Source organism: Anneissia japonica, unplaced genomic scaffold, assembly GCF_011630105.1.
Source record: "Anneissia japonica isolate Jap-2015-1 unplaced genomic scaffold, ASM1163010v1 scaffold287717_len1600092_cov198, whole genome shotgun sequence".
Lineage (NCBI taxonomy): Eukaryota > Metazoa > Echinodermata > Crinoidea > Comatulida > Comatulidae > Anneissia > Anneissia japonica.
The window spans coordinates 767,451-784,294 of NW_022755469.1; the positions used below are offsets into that span (position 1 = coordinate 767,451).

A 16,844-nucleotide genomic window follows, 5' to 3' on the forward strand; every position below is an offset into this window, starting at 1 on the left:
TTACTATTATCGTTATAATATTATGATTGAAAATCATAATGACGATAACGATTCTAATCTAAAACAAATGGACTGGTTCCGATGCTACTCTACTTAGAAAATGCCTTTTTTATTTTCACGATCAATTATTTTTTAAGAGTTTAATCTGTATAAATTAGGCCCTAACTATTAAAATAACTAATTATTCTAATTTCAATTTAATAAGAGTTCAATTGCCGACTCTCTTTCAGTCATTTTCAAATTCGTTTTGCATTTCTCACTGTAAATGTTTATGTTTTCTTCTGGTAATTGCAACGCGATACCGATGTTCGTAGTATTGGTTTAGCTTACGGCAATTACAAACGGGTAAATATCAGATAAAATGCTTGTTATATTTGTCACAGCAATCATACTAACCTTCACTTGGAGAGATTGCAGCTGATAATTCACTCTTCCCATCATCCCACTGACATTGACCCGAAAGTCACAAGATCACAAATATTGATCATATTTTACCACATTGCGATTGAAACATAATATCCAAAGGATGACGTCATTAGACCAAAATTCCATGATGAAACATGATTGACCAATCACTTTCATGGGAATTCTCGTCTGCTGATAGTTTCGTCCAATGAGAATCAAGAGTAGGATGTAAGTCCACGCTCTGTTGAGTGTATTTTTCGATAAAAAACATGCTGGGGGCAGTGTATACACTCCTCGGGGTAATCTCTTACGGAACAGCGTGCGGTTGTCTGTAGGGCTCCTACTTAATTAATAAACTCGTTAACATCATCATTAGGGTGATTCGATTGGCCTAGCTTTAACCAAATCATGGAATACTAGGGATGACCTGGACCTTTTCCAGGTCTTCATATCTCGAAATCGTTAACATGCTCATTGCACTACGGAACGAGTACCGGTATTTCAATTCTCTTAGATGCGGCTAAGTTAAGTTTAAACATGAAAGAAAATTTGAGTTTCTTTTCGTATTTGAAAAATTAAATGTGTTACAAGCATGATGATAATTTAATTTTCTTAAATAGCCTACTGAAGTGCAACAGGAACAGCAAAACAATAATAATAAGTTGTAAATAAAGGATAATAATAATGATAATGTAATAGCCCTTTGAAAATACTGTGTAAAAACAATACAGTTGTAGTATAATATTATTCATCTTGAGTTCCCAAAATCATCATGTTGGTTTATCACGGAACTGTATGAAGCCTATATTAAAAATGATAATGATGATAGTACTGTATGCCGCACTGATTTCGTAAACCAATCTTAGATTGATTATGTTTTCAATCAGACAAAAAAATAAACACAAGAAGAAAGGAACGTGAATTAGAGCTTACTAGTTTAATAGAAAAGAACAATTTCTGTATTTATACCATCATTGCAATATCAAATTCTTTCTACATCATCTAGGATTTGGTAACATATTTCATTGAAATTAGGTAAACTTTATTTCTTAAATATAATACTGTTTGTGTTTAGCTTAAACATTTCAGCAATACAATTCAATATTTGAATTGTTTAATTAGCATAGGCCTATCTAAGTAATTATATCTTTACAATTTGCAACACAAATATTCGCAATAAGGGAGATTATGGTTCTTAATTTATTTCTTGAAAAGAATCGCTCAAAATTGTTTCAAATTTTAAAAATATACTGACAGTAACTGAGGCTTATTGAAAAAATTCATCATGAATTCATTTGCTTCATAATGTTAATTCTTTCTTTATAAAAAATAAACAAATTCCATTTACTTTTTTTGCGATGTCCTCTTCCACGTTGGAGGCTTTCTCAAACTGGTGAACAAAGTAGGCTAGCACAGTAAGTGAAAGTTTGATTTTTATAAAGAAAGAATTAACATTTAGTAACTGAAGCTCATTTCCAAAATATTATCAATAATGAAGTAAAATGTTAATAAGGAATTAACTGCATTGGCATCCTCTGAATAGCCTATCAAACGATGATAATGTCGCACTGATAAATTCATAACGAACAGAGGATGTGTTGTGACATATGCACATGGACATTTCATCAAAATACTTTAAAAGCAGAAGACAGATTTAAATCGCTAATCATCGTGTCTCCTGCAAAATCATAAAAATTATTTCGATTCCACGTTTACATATCGCAATTTACTTTCTTCTGAGACAAGTAATCCAGACGTGATAGTCGGTTGGAATCCTCTTGTTCAATCTTAATCCGTTAATCCCACAAATCCACTAGCAACCAAACTCCACCAGAAATGTGGATTTTTTTTTTCAACCCAATCATTTTGCATATCAAACTCTATAAGGCTGAGTAACGTAGAACCAGCTACACAACCTAATACATTAATCATAACTGTTCAATATGTACATATACAAAATATTCATAGTATGTTAATAGATACAATATATAACAAATACAATTATACTCTGCCTCATGTTATTGTGTCCATGATAAATTTCCTAGACAGGCGTCTCATAAGTAATTAAATTAACTTTATACACTATCTTTTGGGTAAGAAACCTTTCGCTAATTTAAGTTATTTCCACTTCTGTGTTTCTACACAAAAGATATGTCTGGTCCGAAGTGCGTATTTCGTACTGTCTTAGTTATACTTATATCTGTATTTGAAGTTTTAAAAACGATAGCTATTACTAATTCCTATACGAAATGTCACCCCTACATTGCATTTTGGTAACAAAATAAATAAAGAATAATATATATTAAATACAACGGAGTTAAAAAATATTATTTCAGCGCATGCGCTCAGCTGTCTCTAAAACTTTCTTGCGCATTGAGGGCCGAAGCTCTGATTTATCACATACATTGACATTATAGTTAGACGACGAAGACGGTAAAATACGCTCTCGTTGGCATGTATGAAGGCCGTTTCTCGTAATGTTGTCGTCTGATGTTCCGTTGCAATGATGGTAGCCGTTCGTGTGCTTTCCTGGTTGAGTGTCCTCTCTTTTTTCAACATTTGTGGTCTCGCAACCATTTTGGTTTTTCATCTGTAGTTTCTCTATTTGGTAGATTGGTCCGTCGCCTACGTACGGACTCGGGGTGCGGTACGAACCGCCGATCCTGTCCCACAGAGTAAAAAACTGCCCATAATTATAATTAAAGTACATATGATGGTCGGTATGATGGGCTGATCCATTTATGTATGGCTTCAATGGATCGGGAATCCTATAGTCTCCATCGTGGATGATAATGGTCCAAAGCATAACAAATATGTACATGAAAAGATAGATGTACTTGTGAAGAGGAAAAGCAAACGCGTAAATGTGGTACGGTACGCTTTGCATAAATCCGTCCAGAGGATGAAACGCGTAACTGGCAAACGGTGTTGCAACCTTATATATATGATGTTTCTTGTGGACATATTTATACACGGTTTTGTGATGCATTAACCGATGAATCCAGTAGATAGCTGCGTCAGTGAAGAGAATGAGCGGAATGAAATCCAGTAACGCCCCATAAAAGCCTGAAAAAAAAAACAAAGAAAAAAAAAAAACCATACAAAATTAGCTTTAATTTGAAATGTGCGTAAACAAAGCCTGAATTCACGCCGAATTCAAATTTTCGGATCGGAAGACACTCACTGCGCCCGACGGTCGTCGGCCGACGCGATTCAATGGAGAATATAACTGATCGTTTTAATGACGATCTGCTGAGACTGCCACCGATAATCAGCAGACATTGTTGTGTCGTCTAGCGCTCACAGGGAGCGGACAGTCAATAGACCTTTCCGGAGTGTCAATCAAACTTAACAACTGACCAATCAGAACAGCGCTAGGAATGCGCGCGCGTCTTACAAACACACGTGTTGTCCCACACAAACGCACGTGTTCGCGTATGTTTTAACACTGCCGTCTTGTGGGACCTTAGCAAGAATATCCAAGGGCGGAGCTTAGCGGAAAGGTCTAGGCCTATTCGTCGTACGACGAAGTGAGTACCCGGCTTACCGAACCGGTCAGGAAATTGGATCAGTGTGTAAGTATAGGGACGCTGGCGTTCAGCGAATCGGAAGCGCAGTCCGAATTTCGGTTCGGATATCTGATGCGAATGCAGCTTTAAGCCTGGTTTCCATAAAAATCGCTACACGCTATCGCCGACTCCTTTGGCGACGCCGATTGGTCAGTAGAATCAAGGAGCGTTCTCGATTGCGTCGGGGACAGGTACGCAGTGCAGGGATTGCAGTGAAAACGCTGTAGCGACTGTGTAGTGATTCTATGGAAATCAGGCTGTAGTCAATTGATATTTCGTGTATTATAGCGATTATAATCACCGGCCTTTGGCATTTAAATCGGCATGTCTTCACATATGACCGAAAAATAGTTATTATAAGGAAGGTTTACATCACCTTACATCGATCTTGACATTATTATTACAACTAATAATTAAGTTTAACAACACCAATAACGATACTATTTTATCCATTTGGTTACATTATAGCATTTTAATTGCTCGGTCGTTGCAATCTAGTTAACTCACGGCACGGTCATGTCGAGAAATGATAAAATTAAGCTCGAGTCAAACTAAGGCTAAGAAGGTCGCACAACAATACTTTATTCTCTCAAATTTGTATTGTAATTTTTTTTATTGATACTTATGTTAACAGTAAAATTTGTTTAACTATGTGAACGTGAATATTACGTTAATCAAATCAAGATCGGTTAAAATTAGCACATTCTTTTCTAATAAGGTCGTTTAAAAACTTAATCTGACTTACCGTATTTAAACGAGCTGGTATCATCATATAGTTTACTGTGCCCTCTGACTTCTAGTAGGAATATTGAACAGGTTGGAAGACTAATGCACGGAAGAGACCAGAAGGAAAGCAGGATCTCATCTTGGATTTGATTCTATTAAAAAAAAAAAATACATTGAATCGAAGTAAATTATTTAATTTCATATATTTCTCCCAATAAAATAGAAATAGGGCCTACTGTAGTACTTAGAACATCAAAATCAAAGAAAAGAAATAAAATAGAAGATAGAACTTTATTCTTTATTTCATATTCAAACTTTATTTATAGGTGACCCTTCCAACTTGAGCAAGAAGGCCAGCTGATGTGCAGGGCCCTCTATTAAAGATATACCGGTAAAACACGTCTGAAAAATGTTTGAATAATTGATTATAAACTTGTAGTTTGTACACAAAGAAAAACAGACATACTGTATAGGCCATATAATGATAATATTCTTGTTAAACATTAAAATTTTATTTTGGCAAAAGTTCATTGCGAAATATTTTAGTTCACACCTTTTTTCTTAACCTTTCAATAAAAGCATTTCATTAATCCGTGTATCAAATAAGATTGTTGTAACAGGGTGGTCTGCGACGAGACATCCTTGATTTCGCAAAATGTAATCCTATTGGAAAATGAGCACGCCCCCTATAGTTCTCTTGAGCTGTAGCGGAATACTGTATGTAAATATAAATCGTGATTTGTACCCGTTGATCGTCAACCATAATAAACACGTACTATTTAACTTGACGACACTCTTAACATTCTCGAAAGTACAAGCGCGGGTAAAAATATCATGTTGGAACACATGCAAAGTTGTTGTAGGCAGACAACAAGCGGTGTTCCTTGCTTGTTTCTGGCCCTACCACACAGGTGGAGAGAAAGTCAGCTGCCTAGTCCAAACAATCTACCATGTATGAAAACAATAAGAATCAATATCCCTAGGAATGAGTTAAAATTTGACGCAATTTCTCCCGAGTACGTTTTCTCCGGAGGAAAATGGAATTTCTAATCGCGGTCTTTTCTGTCGCCTGCTTCACGTGCGGTTTAAGCTCGCTTTGGAAAGTATTTTTCTTTAGCGTTAAGGGATAACTTGGACTGTTTGACCATAGGGGATCGGAATAGGGAAGTGACAGACGGATCTGAGGCCGGAAGAAGACAGCCAGGCAAAAAAAAAAAAATAGTAGTTAAAAATAAATGTGCAGTAATAGCCTTTTCTAACTTCATACTACTGAATCTTGTCTGTCTATAAATTTCAACGATGAAATAATTACTTTTGTTTGATTTTTTTCCTTTTTTTATTTGTTTTGGGGTTTTTTTTTGTTTTGTTTTTTGTTTTTTTTTTGTTGTAAGATGCAACTATTATATAATTTTGTTTCCAATCATTCTAGTCGTTCACAACTGTAGTAAATAATAGAAACGTTTTATTCACTGCAGCAGACAAGTCACAGGGGCGGGTCCAGAGATGTCCGAAAGTGGGACCGATTGATATAACTTTAGCCTAGGGGGTCCGGGGACATGCCCACGCGAAATTTTTGTGTTCTAGACGCTCACAAGTAACCTCTGAGCCGTTTCGGGCGATCGTTTTTCTTTTTCTTTATTTCTTTTTTTCCTTTGTTTTTTTACTTTCCAAAAAAAAAAAAAGGAGGGGGCGCCCCTGAGCACGTTTTGTATTTATAAAGTGTTAATAGGCACATTTAGCCCTACATTCTACAAAACCTATTGTCCAACTAATTGAACGTGGGTTTTGAGGGATACCAGATTTCGCGCAAATATTAGCCCTGCAGCAATCACTTTCGTTAACTCTAATCCAAAGTCCTCAAACGCTAATCTTTAATTGTCAGGTAGAGACAATCTAAATTCCCTGCGTCCACTGTAAAATCTCAGAAAGTAAGAGCGCCGAAATGAGCATACGGGTTTAAGCGATAACTTATATGAAGTCACGGACTGTTAGTATAATTTACGCTGTCCTAAGGGGTATTAAAAGTAGGTACTGGAGTAGGTAATACCCCGTGCGAGAGTTCTAAATGTCACAATGTCAAATACATTCAAGGTTCTGCGATTTATCAAGAATTATTTTCCAATTAATACTCATTTTAAAGAGCAATTCAGAATATAAATTGAATTTGTTGAAGAAATTATGTCCAATATGATTCCATGTCTGCACAATGGGTTCCATTAAAAATATTCAGAATGGCCTTGTTTAGAAACGTGGTTACATCAGAACTGTTATGGTAATTGGACTTAATTTTCCCGCTACCGACCGCTGACGTTACAGATTCTTTAGTCAGCTAAAACAATTTCGCCTATCACTAAAGAAATATAAAAATGGCATTATGCATAATAGCAGTTAATTTAAGAAACCACGACACGCGTCACCGCGAGTTGACTTCATTTCGTTTCATTTTGTGTCTTCATTTCATTTTATTTCATCTCTATAGGGCATTTATTTCTTTAAAATCAAACAAAACAATAAACCATCAGTGTTGAGAAAGAATCCCACAAATTAAGATAAACATAATGAATATAGAATTACGACGATATAAGTTTCAATTCTCTGAAGATTCTCAACAGTTAACATTACACAATTAATTTCAATAAATTTAAACAAAGTATCATTAATCAATACCGTATTGAACTGTCCAACAGGAATGACCTAAGACATTAACACTCGAAATTACACAGACCTATTGCTTGGTTATAGTTCAACAATTATTTTCTGAAGAAATAATAAGACTTAAAAATAATAAAATAAAATAAGTTGGACTGTAGAATATTCTACTATTAATTTAGACATCAGCTGCATTGCTTGGTTACAGTTCAACCATTATTTTCTCATGGAATAATATGACTTTAAATAATAAAATATAATACAAAATAAAATAATTTTAACATTGCATGTGACAAAGCCATCTCATCGAATATACTGGTACAGTACTGTCCAATGCCTTTCGAAAATAACTGAACACGAACAAAATGTGAAGTCGTGTTGTGCCACGAGATTTCTTTAGGCCTCAGTGTCTTGCATTTTTTATATCAGGCGAATTTTCTTTAAAGAATACAACATGGGCAAACATTAGATTTCTTTATGCCTAATTGTCTTGCATTTTTTATATAAGGCGAATTTTCTTTAAAGAATACAACATCGGAAAACATTTAAATATTTCTTATCAGTGCCGATTTTATGAGTGTTCATTATTCACTATCTCGAGGTTCAAATGTAATATACTTTTACGATCAATGGTTTCTACGATTTATGATTTCGGAAACGAAGTCTAACGCCTGAATTCGTCCATCGATAACTCTTTCAAAGCACATTGTTTCATCAAAAGATACATCGGCTAAAGTATGTCCACTTGGCGCCAATTCACACTTTCGCTTTTTCATGATTAAATGAACGAAATAATTTTTATGAGCTCACTAACATTAGTGCTCATTTTCGGTGAACACTTTTCGACACGGAAACGATTGACGGCTATAAAATAAACAATCGAGTTTCGATTTCAAAAAAGCCCTCTTATATCTTGCGGGTCAGCATACTCTCAAAGTGGTATCTAAATTATTTGTATATTTTGCTTAGGAAACCACATGACCACAACTTTGTTCAGTATTTAGTGATTTTATTATTGAATTTGTTTATGTGAATTCACTCACATGTCGTTAATTGGCCAAGTAGAACAATGCTACATTGAGGCGATTATGTTTCTTTGCCGGCTGTCTTCTTTCACAAAATGACACCGCAAAACGAATCAATGTAGGCCTACATGCTATTTGTGTTATTCATGGTTTATTTACTATAATATCAAATAGAATGTATTCGAATGCATTTACTTGACCGCAAACTATAAACATTTCATTTAGGCCAAATACCGTATAGGTAAAATATTGACATTAGACCTATTTCTATAATCAAGAAGACAAATTCTAAATTGAAAAATAAGAGGGATTTATTAAAGGGTGAGATACTGTATACATGAAAATGTCAAAAGATGGTAAGGAAGGTCCACAGCAGTAATTTATTAAATAGCCTATTGATGGAACTTAAGTTTTTTTATGTATCATTATTTTTAGGCCCCAGAAATGTGGTATTGGTGCAATGCAAATTTCTGTGTAAGATGTAACGGAAGATTTAAATTTGTTCGTACCATTTGCTAAGAGCTTGTAATATATTTTATTACAATACTACAGTTAGGCCTAAGTAAAGGAAATGATTCCACTTAATGATGATATTCTAATAAAGGACAAACTATCTAAGCTATTTCAACTAGGCCTATCGTAATTTTTGAATTGGAGTGAAAGATAATATAATTATATAATTCACAGTTAGCAACATATAAAATGTGGTAGTTTTCGAACAGAAAGTAGACAAATAAATATAAAGTGCTTACCTTTAAAAAGAATGGATGCGACATGAGTCGTTTGTCGAATAGAAAAACATAACTGAAGTAGGAGAAACTGAGGTAGAGACTTATCGCACCAAAATTGGCAACTAGGAGTAAAGTGATCCATTGTCGAAGCCAATAGTCTTCGCTCCAATCTTTTGGATAAACATATGGCGTGAAGAAGTAATGGTCGCACACCTCTAAGACGATGTCCATAACTTTGTTAAATGTACCTAGAAAGACAAAGGTGAAACAGTTCATTCTAATGCTGAGTCATTCTATGTGTAACATGAAAGTCGCACCAACTGTTCATAACGTGTCGATACACAGCGTTATGAACAGTTGTGTATCAATACGTTATGAACAGTTGATAACGTATCGATACACAGCGTTTTTCTGTCGCTTTGCGTTTAGTTTTGAAAGTTAGCCGATGATTAAACAAGAAAACGATATTTAATTTCGTGTATACAGTCTAAACAATTTAGGCCTACACAAAAAAAAAATGCTTGACGGTTGAATTATAATATTTAGACCTTCTGGAACGATGTATAATTCATAATAATTATAAACCTGGGCCTGTACTTTTTATCTTAGCTAAAAACGATATTTAAGAATAATAAGCCGATGCCTCTGTCGGTGGCCTACCTAAGTTGTTACTTTGGTGGGATGTGTCCTTATTGAGAAGAGTAAGTTCAAACCTCTTATATTTAGGTAAAAAATGAAAGCGAGAAATTGTTTTCATTGCCAATTAACAGGTACTTTCTGTTGCTAATTGCATTAACCAATAATTGTCAATTAATTCATTGATTTTTCCTAGTAAAAAGTTTTTAAAAATCAGCAAGAAATGAATTATTTCGATCTGTGTTTCATTGGAATCGATAACCTTCCAGGTACTTCACTTTTAAATGGGCAATTAAAAGTTTTAATTGGATACACTACACGCAATTATCTTTCAAATTCTTGTAACTTGATCGTTATTAACTAATAATAAAAGTAACCGAGGATTAAAACGATCACGTCTTTAATAGGAAAACAGTTTTTAACGTTTAATAAGTATCTGAAACATTTGTTGAACGACGTGTCTTAATTGAGTATAAGAAAGTACCAACTTGTAGTAAAAGAAAGAAATTGTGACAACCACTTTGATTAAGAATATAGCAGTAAGTGAGGGAACAAATGACCTACAACACCAAACTCATAATTTTAGATTAGTATTATTATCTCATAATTAAGAAAAAAAATCATTGCTAACTAAATTCTATGAATGAAAATAATGGTTTCAAGTTTTTACCTAAATCGATTGAAACGCAGGCCTGCATTAGTATGACGAGATTGCCTACTACTAGAAGTTATCGGATTCATAAACGTCTAATGCAGAACTTAGTAAAAAAAAACCAATTTGCATTAAAAACGACAAATTGCATGTTGAATAAGAAAACACATCGTTTTAGTATGATACTTAGTTTTATAAACAAAGGTTATGCTTTGTAAAAGTATTTTGAAAGCGCGTATTATTTTAGGAGTTGAATTAATGGAGACTGATGCGTGAAGACAAGTTACTATTTCGCCTTGCAATCCCGGCGGGCAACACAATGAATACAGAAAGTATTTGTTTGATCACGATACTTTAAACCTTAGAACTGCTTCATAAAGGACTTCTGAACTTTGGAGTGGCTGTTAAAATGGGTGATCCCACCCAGCCTTATGTTGCTTCCGCCGTATATAGTTTACTTCTGTTGAAGTGAATCACTCTCCAAGACGTGACATATTGAACATCGCATTCATAAATTGAACAATGTCTGTTTGTAAGTAGAGGAATTATATTACAGCGGAAATTACACAAATCTTTTTAATAGAGTCATATAACAATATACAGATCTATAAAAAACAAAACAAAAACACCTTTAAAATTATTTAAGACATTGAATTTCGTACCTGTATTGTAATAAAGGAATGAACAAGGCTAAAGTTTTCAGATTTCAATATGACACTATGACACGGTGATTTATAGACATTTCAACGGCTACTCTACTCAATTATGATGGTCTACAAAGACCTAGGCGTATGTGAAGATCATTGTTAATTAATTAATTGAATAGAAAAATATGTTCTCTTTTCAAAATTCCAATTGAAAGCTGAAGCTTAAATATACAAAACAATACACATTTTGAAATTTATTATCTCTACAACATCCACCTGCATTGCGTTTATTGAAAACCACAAATTACGAGATTGGAAGTGGTCAATGCGTGAGACGTTCAAACGCATTCAATATTTAAGAATCTGTCGTAACATTTCTTTGAAAAGTTGACATACAAACTGTTTCCATGAATTGTGAGAAATCAAAAGTAATTAATGCAGCACCTCATGTACTGTCAATTGTTTCAAAATTTTAACCGGTGTACACACATTTAACCGCAAATAATGGTAGTAACGTTTCATTGCAGATACAACGCGGATAGATATTCTAGTTCACAAGAATCTATATAATTTAATTGGTAATTTGCGCTATCATTGTTATATGATATTTCACTAATTTATATTGTCTTACTTTGAAAATTTAGTTATTTCTCATTGGTAACGACTGATAAAGAGTAATGTTATGTAGACTTAGGCCCTAAGTATAAAATACTTCAAATAATGAGCCCGGATTGCATAGGGCCTAATTAAATTTTCTAAAAGTGGGAGGCCTATTCTCACAATCCCGGTTGAGGCTGTGTAAAAAATGTAACACACATGGAAGTATGGGCTTAGGGAAAAAAAAAACAAAAACAAAAAAAAAACTCCGGTATATATTTTATTATAATAATAAGTTCATTATAAATAGGGTCTATATAAATATTCCACCTCCCCCCCCCCCCAAAAAAAACAAAAAAACAAAGATAGTATAGGCTCCTTTTCCAGATAGTACAGTACATACCAGTGACGGATCTAGGATTTAGCAATGGGGGTGGATAATGCGATTTGCGAAGCACCAATTTTGCGATTTATCATGTTGAAGGGGGTTTAATCTGAGCGGTTCCTTTATTCTATGTCATTGTTTATTTCCATCTTTGTCATTACCGACTGAGATCTGTATTCCCACACTGATATTAGCCTCATTATTATTACAGTGACCAATTAATTTATCTGTTAATTATTTCAATTGTTACTCCGCCCCTTAGTTTTTTTGTCCAATCACCATGTTCATTATATTCTATTATAATGTCGACCAATCATATTATACTTTACTTTTTATCATAATTATTGTAATAGCCAACTTATATTTTGTTTGTCACACATGCTGAAGAAGACCCGAGGACGGGTTGAAATATTAATGTTTTGAATAAAATTTGTGTTCTAAGTCTACCAAGTCGTTGACATCTCATCGTCTTTTTCATTGAGTTATATATATACATATACATACATACACATACCAGGCCTAACACTATTGTTTTACATTATCTTGTGTTATTACTTCAAGCCTTATCCGGCATCGGTTTTATTCCAAAATTAATATAAACTACAATACTATTATGGAAGCAAACAATTGCAGGGAAGTAATGCAATCGGCTAATAGGCTACCAGCTACGATTCCTCGTTTTCGCTTGGTTATTGATAGCGGTGAGTTAAGTTATTGTACTTTAAACGTGTTCTAAATACAGTGAAATAAAGTATTCACAGGGCCCATATTGCGGAAACTCCTAGGTGAGTGAATACAGTAGCGTGATTTCGCGTAGGCCATCGTTTCCACAGATTCAGATTTTATTTAAAGAACACGTTGACGTTAGCAAGCACGTTCCGCTTGTTTTCTAATCTACGAATGGTTAGCGGAATAATCTGGAAACAATTCTCAAAAAGCTTTCCAGAGAAATGCGGCTAGGTTTCACAGATTAGATATGACATTGGTAATTTCATCAATGAAAACAAAAGGAACAAAATCAAAAGAATAAAGATCATTATGAAACATCAATAAATTAATGATGCAAACAGGTGAGGCTGTGTTGGCTAAGCGAAATTTCGTGAGGTAACAGAAAATTTTGGTTTGTAGTAAGACCTAACGCTAACGAGAACAGTAAAATCTATGTAGGCCTACTGGGTACCGGTGGCCTATTCTTGATTTTCCCAGTGGAATGAACCGGAATCTCAAGAAAATTGTAGGCTATAGTACAACGGATGTATGTGGCTTTAAATCACCGCATTACTTTACAGAAAATTGTCTTAACACGACGATTACGCAATAGACTTAATTGACGTCATTTTAATACTTTTCACATCGTGATAGATGAATTGACTAACGGAAGCAAAATAACAAATATTTACATTGACATTGGTATTTATTAGCATGTTTTAATAATCAGCATAAATATTGTTACACTTTTTTTTTTCCAGGAGCACAGTAAAGAATTTGGAAATTATTGTTGGAGCGTTAGATTCATAAATTTCGCAACGAAAAATCATGATCCTAGGGACCGTCACAAATCATTTTGACCTTTATAAAGCGTGTCGTTATTTTGTGCGCTAATACTTTAAATCGTCTTAATCAACGTTATTTTACGTCATCGTAATTAAGTATCTAATATGTCAAAGGTCATGGTACCGTATATTCAATGGTACTCTCAACATCCAATGATTCGAGTACAAAATATTGAGAAGGGTGGAGGAGGAGACCGCTGCCGAAGCGATTCCCACCGGCCGGCGACTGTTGACGACATGCGTATGTACGACTGTAACATTCTGCGACAAAGAACCGACTTATTTTACTTTCAATCAGCAGCAAATTTCTGCTATTACGTTAATGCAATGCTCTGGTTTATGTAAACTTTACCGGCGTTCACATTGATGACCTAACCCGTGGCCTTTCAATATTTTAACAAACTCTACCAAACACTCTCGGACAATGAGAGCAGCAACGCGTTGGTAACGCCATGAGGTAGGTACGCAGGCACATATCGCCTTTTCTTAACACCTGGGAGGTGCTGTACATTGAATAGTAAGCCAATGGAATACTATGGAAGTCGGATACACAGTAGTGGCACCATTAGTTGTAGACATTATATGTTACTACCTTGTCGATAACACTACCGGGAGGATGTAGTCAGTCATTAAGAATCGATAACAATGAGTGCATGCTACAGGCACAAAATTTCACCCCACCCACCCCCCACGAATTTTGTCCTCATGAGTTGAGGATAAATACATATTGATGGGGAGAGGTGATCCGGCTCCAAATATCGAATTCTATAGAAAATAGTAGAGATTGTCACTTTTATTTGTTTACGCGATGAGGAATAGTAAGGGCTGTTTTAATATATGTGCTTGTCTTCTGCGAAACAACTGAGTAGGGTAAGTTTTGCTGTACCGAAATCCCCATCTTGAATATCAATTTAAGAAAAATAGAAAGGAGAAACGACAACAAAAATAATGAACTTTTAGTAAAAATCTTCAAAAGTCACAATTTAGGCACCGTATGTATGCGCAAAGGATATTCCTCGGTATGTTGTGTCTAGCCTATGGGTGTAGACCTACAACAATGCGCTTGTCGTGATGTATCTCATATTCGGTGATTATAAACATGTTGAAACGCGTAGGCTGTGCAGCCTATGAACTCATTCATGCACATGTTACGCACGCGAGCACATTATCGTTACATCGGATCGACATGGAATCGCATAGCAAGTGAATTAGTGTCACACATGAAGCCACAATACCAAGCGTGATAGTGTTGACGTATCGTTACTAGCGTCCATGAAATTGCCCAGTTGTCAAACACACGGTATATATGACAGGTGTTTGTCATCTATCATAAGTTATGCGCAGTGAAATTGTTATTCTATTTCGTAAGTATTTACAATATAACCGTCAACATTGATTCAGTGCGTCTCAGAGTCCCGGTGCTACGTTCCTATATTACGTCATCATGAAACACCATCAACATACCAGTACGTGTCTTACTTCACACTGACTCATTCATATAATATTCTTGTATAATAATAATATATATATATATATATATATATATATATTATATATACATATATATATATAAGCCTATATATACCGAATATAAATTGTTTAATAATTATATATAGTATATTATTTATATATTTATTTAAGCATTCAATAAAATATATAAATAATTAGTCTAATATAGAAGAGCATTAACGATAAAGAGGATTGTAAATAGGCCTCTAGATAACTTTAGGTTAAAGCTAATTAAAAGTTATTTTTTAATCTTGTAAAACATAAAGCTTAAATTCTAATTATAGGCCTGTATACAACCAATCGTAATAACTTTCATAACTTCAACAAGTTAAATGATGAAGAAAAGTGTAACGTACCAGTTTATGCAATATTCCAGTTATTACAACGTGCTTTGATAAAATCAGTGTTGAAGCGACAATAGACAATACAGTCCTTCGAAGTGAGAGAAAAGATGAACACATGCGACCTGTAGAGCGCAACTCGCGATAATCATCAGCGCTTACATTGCCGAAAGTTTTTATAGCACTACACAATTTTGTCAAGGTTACCACCAATCAGGCACGCTGCCAAACACTAGTAATTCACAATACCGCCCTCACAGGCCATTATCAATCGAATAGTTCTCAAGATCAATATACCTGTACTGTTGAAAGGTTGCGAGTGGGTTTTGCTAAACCACTTATTTGTGACCAGCATCGCGCGGTTTTATGTGCCACGTTCGTCTTAAGATGATTTAATGATTTGCTGTTATGCGCTTCCAGAAATATGAACTTTATATATCGACGCTTGCGTATATTTGAATGTTTTCCAGATTGTGTAATGTTATAATTGCTGATGTTTATCATTTACATCTCTGCACGGTTTCCTGGAACACTTATGCCTAGGTTCTACTAATTATGGCCTTCTGTCTGCTTCTTGACAAGGATAGTTAATCAAGGGCAGTGTAGATTCGTAAGTGAAGTGTGTACGATTTCGTAGACTTCAAAGCAAATCAGACGATCTCTCATATTTCCCGCGTCCGTTCTGAATCATCACCTATCTGGAAATAGACGATTGTGTTGCCTGTTAATGAGCTAAGCCACGCTTCGTTAAACGATGATAAAGTTTAGATTAGTTACCCACTTGAGTTCACCGAGGATGAAAGTGATTTCCGGTGAAGAGGTGACGATGTTGATGGCGATTTTAGATCCATTAATAAATAAGCTTGAACAGTCAAGTTACTGTACCATATAGGTTTGTTCCATGAATTCACCGTGCAAACTAAGATTCAGTGTTCAAAAGATTAAAATAAAATAATAATAATGATGATGAAAGGATAACGATAATAATATGATAAATATAACAGCAACATCAGCACTAACAAAAACAACAGAAAATAATAATAATACATCTCTTTATTATTATTTTTGTTATAGGTATTTTTGTCGTTATTATTACTAGTAGGGCCTATTATAAAAAGATTTTGAAAACAACCTAATTTAGGCTATGTAAACAGCAATTTCAAAGATAATAATAACGGGTATAGCTTATCATGAAACCTATACCAAAGACCTATCAGTCTGAAATTCTAAACATTTGGGTAAGCGAATTCGGTGTCTTTGTACGGTAGTCTCCGGATTTAATATTACGTATAGTATTATTTATAGGCCTACGGACGGCGACAGCCCTTAAGAAGAACCTAGAAAGATGTGAGACACATCGGCCCGTAGGCGAATACCAGTCGCTTTTCGGCGAAACGTGATTCGAGACTCTGATCACTG

The 16,844-nt window shown here is 34.7% G+C and overlaps 1 protein-coding gene across 1 annotated transcript; it reads right to left on the bottom strand.

Annotated features, from left to right (window-relative positions):
* Positions 1–1,327: 1,327 nt before the first annotated feature.
* On the bottom strand, positions 1,328–16,259 carry LOC117123521 (lathosterol oxidase-like). The gene is made up of 4 exons (XM_033269474.1): positions 15,441–16,259; positions 9,127–9,353; positions 4,720–4,852; positions 1,328–3,471 (listed from the first exon to the last, which is right to left on the bottom strand). The coding sequence occupies exons 2-4, from the start codon at positions 9,334–9,336 to the stop codon at positions 2,738–2,740; spliced, it is 1,077 nt and encodes a 358-aa protein (XP_033125365.1). The 5' UTR covers positions 9,337–9,353; positions 15,441–16,259; the 3' UTR covers positions 1,328–2,737.
* Between the last annotated feature and the right edge of the window lie 585 nt (positions 16,260–16,844).

Bases quoted from the DNA above. Each gene is read 5' to 3' on its own strand.
- LOC117123521 (XM_033269474.1), bottom strand. From the start codon at position 9,336: ATGGACATCGTCTTAGAGGTGTGCGACCATTACTTCTTCACGCCATAT. The intron at 4,853-9,126 runs GTAAGCACTTTA...TTTTTTTAATAG, and splicing joins CGCATCCATTCTTTTTAAAG to AATCAAATCCAAGATGAGAT. The intron at 3,472-4,719 runs GTAAGTCAGATT...TTTTTTTTTCAG, and splicing joins TACCAGCTCGTTTAAATACG to GCTTTTATGGGGCGTTACTG.